Source organism: Mandrillus leucophaeus, unplaced genomic scaffold, assembly GCF_000951045.1.
Source record: "Mandrillus leucophaeus isolate KB7577 unplaced genomic scaffold, Mleu.le_1.0 Scaffold8, whole genome shotgun sequence".
Classification (NCBI taxonomy): domain Eukaryota; kingdom Metazoa; phylum Chordata; class Mammalia; order Primates; family Cercopithecidae; genus Mandrillus; species Mandrillus leucophaeus.
Window position 1 is genome coordinate 4,155,402 of NW_012108696.1, and position 4,472 is coordinate 4,159,873.

Sequence of the window (4,472 nt, forward strand, 5' to 3'; positions counted from 1 at the left end):
ACAGGGTCTTGCTATATTGCCCAGGCTGCTCTTGAACTTCTGGCCTCAATTGATCCTTCTGCCTCAGCCTCCCAAAGTGCTGGGATTATAGGAATAAGCCCCCATGCCTGGCCTTAAGCCCCCACGTAAAAATATTTATCTATTATTTTATATACATCCCACTGCTAATTATTTTTTCTTTTGGAAGTGTGATGATTTCAAGCCTGTGCTTCTATATAATTTTCTTCATTTCTTGTCATTGTCTTCACTTCTAGATGCTTTTGTTGTTCTCTTCTATTTCTTGCCTAAGTTCTATCCCTTCCTATTTCACTTTTTTCTAGTGTCCTGCTGTCTCTTCCCTGAGTGCTTGTATGTTTGCTTTGTGTTCTTTCTTTCTAGCTGTGTTTGCTTCATTACATTTTTAGTTTTATGTTGGAATGTTTGGTTACAATTTTCTTTTGCATTGTGTTGAAATTATCCAGTGAGTTTTCTTTGTGTACAGTGAAATTTGGCTCCTGTGTTACTTTTTTTTTTTTTTTTCATTGTAGTGTCTTTGTATGGCTATTGTGGAAACTTTAAATTTCCTACATGTTTGAATGAGTTGCAGTTTGCTGATTCAGCTTTTGGCAGGAGAGTCCTGAAGAGGAGAGGAGTCCTTGGGAGGGGTGAGCCTAGATGGCTAGGTTCATCATTCAGCTCAAGGACCACTGTGACTGTTTCTTGAATACATGATTTCATGACTCTGAGCCACTCATTTCTTCACTTTTTAACATCTCTGGAATCGAGATGTGTCTTTTCATTGATGGCATTCTCTGATCACTACTGACCATATGTTTTCTCACATTTTACTATCTCCAAAATTTGGGTACAGTTTCCAGATTCAGTGAAATCCTAGCTAGACTCAGCAAAATACAACACTTTCTGCTGCCTGGCTTCCTTTGACTCCTAATTCCTGACTTGGTTCAGTAAGGACAGACCTCTACCTCTGGCCTGGAGCTTTTAAAAATTCTTTTCTTTTTTCTTCTTCTTCTTCTTTTTTTTTGAGACAGTCTCACTGTGTCATCCAGGCTGGACAGCAGTGGTATCATCTTAGTTTGGCTCCCTGCAACCTCTACCTCTCAGGTTGAAGCGACTCTCGTGCTTCAGCCTCCCAAGTAGCTGGGACTACAGGTGCACACCACCACACCTGGCTAATTTTTGCATTTTTTTTTGAGATGGGATTTTGCCATGTTAGCCAGGCTGCTCTTGAACTCCTGGCCTCAAGTGATCCAATGGCCTTGGCCTCCCAAAGTGCTGGGATTACAGGTATGAACCACTGCTCATAAAATTACTTTCTTAAGTGATGCATCTGTGGTTCCCAAAACTCATGTCATACCTGTTTGTCCTCTTCTTAGCAGAACACACTATGGGGTGGGTGCTAGTGGGTGGGTGGGATCCTTCTTCCATCTGGGAATGCTGGCTTAATTTGAGTTTTCCATAACTGGAAAATGCCACATACACAACCTTCCCCTCTACACCCACCTGGCTGCTATGGATTTCTGTCCTGATTCTAGGAGGTCCAGCCTTAAGTGAATAAAGAAATATCTGAATTATTTCTGACTCCTAGTTTCATTGAAGGTGAAGTCTGTGGAGGACTTACTGTCCCAGTTGCTACGTCTAGAAGATTCAAAACCAGGTTCCTGACATGCTCCTTCCAAATTGGATGCCCAGCTCCACTTGGAGATCTTTGATCTGGGGAAGTAATCACAGATCCTCCTCTGCTTAAACCCTCTAATTCTCTTGCGGTTTTCTGTTGGAGTTAAATAAACTCCAAACTCCTCATCTTTGCCTCCAAGGCTCCGCTGATCTGGGCCTCACCATTCTTTCATGCCCCCTCCTCTGTCACACTGTCTTGGGTCCCCACTCTGGCCATCCTGGACTTTTTATATCCCTCAGACATCCCAAGCTGTTGCCTGCCCCAGGCTCCTTGAATGTCTGTTTCTTCTTCTCTCTGGAAAACTTGTCCAGCTGCTGTATGGGCTTCTGCTATCTCTTCTCTCCAATGCCTGCCAGAGGCATGGCTATAATTAGCAAAATGGATGTTGCAAGTAACTTTTTCACTGGATTGGCTAGAAGTGTCATATAGAGAGACCCCTCCCCCTTTCTTTGGCATGAACAGAGTACAAGAATCTTGCAGGTTGCCTGATTCTTACCGTGCTAGGTATGGGTAGAGGGCTCTGCACTTGTCCAGGTTCCAGCCAACTTCATGGAGGATTTTTGTTGCCTGATTCCAACTAAAAGGTTAGCTAAATCTGGGCTGCAAGGTGAAAAGTCCTGGAAAACAGAGAGCGGGAGGGACTTCCTGTGGCTCATCAACCAAGATCCATATTTCTGTGTAGCATAATTCGGTCAGAGATGTGTTGTCTCAGGCAGATTGCTGTCATCCTCTACCTACACTGTTGGAAGCTAGTGATATGGACTACAAAAAATCCAGGAGTCCTGAAACCAGGTCATTTGGGGTCAGTCAAGACCAATAGCAGCGTTTTATAGTGTGGGCAGGGGAAGAAAAGAGGCCGGGCACAGTGGCTTACACCTGCAATCCCAGCACTTTGGGAGGCCGAGGCAGGTGGATCACCCGAGGTCAGGTGTTCGAGACCAGCCTGGCCAACATGGTGAAACCCCGTCTCTACTAAAAATACAAAAATTAGCTGGGTATGGTGGCGCATGCCTGTAATCCCAGCTACTCGGGATGCTGAGGTGGGAGAATGGCTTGAATCCGGGAGGTGGAGGTTGCAGTAAGCCGCGATTGCGCCAATGCACTCCAGCCTGGGCGACAGAGCAAGGCTGTGTCTCAAAAAAAAAAAAGAAAAAAAAAGGCTGGAGTTGCTGGAGAGAGCTTAGGACATCCAACCTAGCTTTAGTCTTTCCCAGGGCTGGGCTGCCATGAAGCCCACAGAGAACTTTCTTTCAGATTCCACAGAGTAGCCTGGAGCCCCTAAAAGCCATCATCCAGTACAGACTGCCAATGAAGGAGAACAACAACTTGTACTCTGTAAGTGTGGGAGGTGGGCACTGGGGAAAGGGGAGGGCAGGGCCTTGCAAGAAAAGTGGGCGTGGCCTAAGGAAGTGAAACGTGAGCAGAGGGAGGAGGTGGGACCTGGCAAGGGTGGGAACTCTCAAAGGAAGTAAGTGGGGACTCTCAAAGGAAGTGAATGGTGAGAAAAGGTGGGTGAGGCCTTGTGAGGAAAGTGGGTGTGACCTTTCAAAGGACGTGAAAGGTGAGCAGAGGGAGGGGGTGTGACCTTACAAGGGAAGTGGGTGTGGCCTTTCAAAGAAAGTGGGAGGTAAGCAGAGATGCAATGGGACCTCACAAATGTGGCAGGTGGGACTTTGCAAAGGGCTGTGGGTGGGGCTTCATAAATGTAGTGGGTGGGGCTTTGCAAAGGGAAGTGGGTGGGGCTTCCCAAATGTAGTAAGTGGGGCTTTGCAAAGGGAAGTGGGTGTGCCTTTTGCAAAGGGAAATGGGAGGTGAGCAATGTGTGGGGGCCTCCTAAAAGGAAGTAGGCGGGACCTTTGGGACATATTTTTCCCTTCTGGCATGAAGGGACTGATTAATGAACAGTGTCTGTTCCAACTAATTACTGCTGGACTGAACAAATCACCACCAAAACTGGTGGCTAAAAAAAAAATCAGTTATTTTGTTATTTTTTTCCCAAGAACATTAAGATAATTAAACAATATACTAAAAAGTTGAAAATTATGTGTTAAAACTAACATTAAGTTTAAATATTTTACTTATACCCAAGCCAAAATTTATTATAAATTTATTTTTCTGGCTTTAACAGATGCAAAATCATTGATAACATTTTTACTGAAACCATCGACCATTTAAAAATATGCAAATATTTTTACTAAAACCATTGACCATTTAAAAATATGCATAGAGGGATGTAAATTTTTCCTTTTGCCGCAAGTTCCAGTATGGCTAGGACCCAACAGCTGTGTCGCAGCCTGTCTTTATGTAAAATTTTGATATGTATTCATCACGGATGTTTTTTGCTTTAATAGTTACTTTTAAAATACTGTTCATTAAAATATTATTTACCTTAAGCTGGGCATGATGGCACATGCCTGTAATCCCAGCTACTCAGGAGGCTGAGGTGGGAGGATCACTTGAGCCCAGGAGTTCAAGATCAGTCTGGGCAACACAGCAAGACCCCATCTCAAAAAATAATAAACAAATAAGCAAATTTGCTAAACTAAAACATCATTGATCCTGATTACCAAGGGTTTTTTTTTGCGTCCCTTTGGGTATTGTGCTGTAAGCAAGGACTCTGGTTTTCATCTTAGTCCCAGCCCTGTAGCTGGGGTGCAGCCAGCATCTTTCTCCATCTCTTTATGGTTTTTCCATATGGCCTCTCTAGCACGGTCACTTCAAGATTGCTGGGGCCGGGCACGGTGGTGGCTCATGCCTGTAATCCCAGCACTTTGGGAGGCTGAGGCCAGTTGATCAC

At 44.5% G+C, this 4,472-nt stretch overlaps 1 protein-coding gene across 1 annotated transcript in view; it reads left to right on the forward strand.

Moving 5' to 3' along the window:
* Positions 1 to 4,472, forward strand: part of ACSBG2 (acyl-CoA synthetase bubblegum family member 2) — an 84,111-nt gene that overhangs the window by 33,299 nt on the left and 46,340 nt on the right. Inside the window, exon 6 of the mRNA XM_011967480.1 lies at positions 2,930 to 3,010. Within this exon, the coding sequence (XP_011822870.1) occupies positions 2,930 to 3,010 (81 nt within the window). The remainder of the gene's footprint in view (positions 1 to 2,929; positions 3,011 to 4,472) is intronic.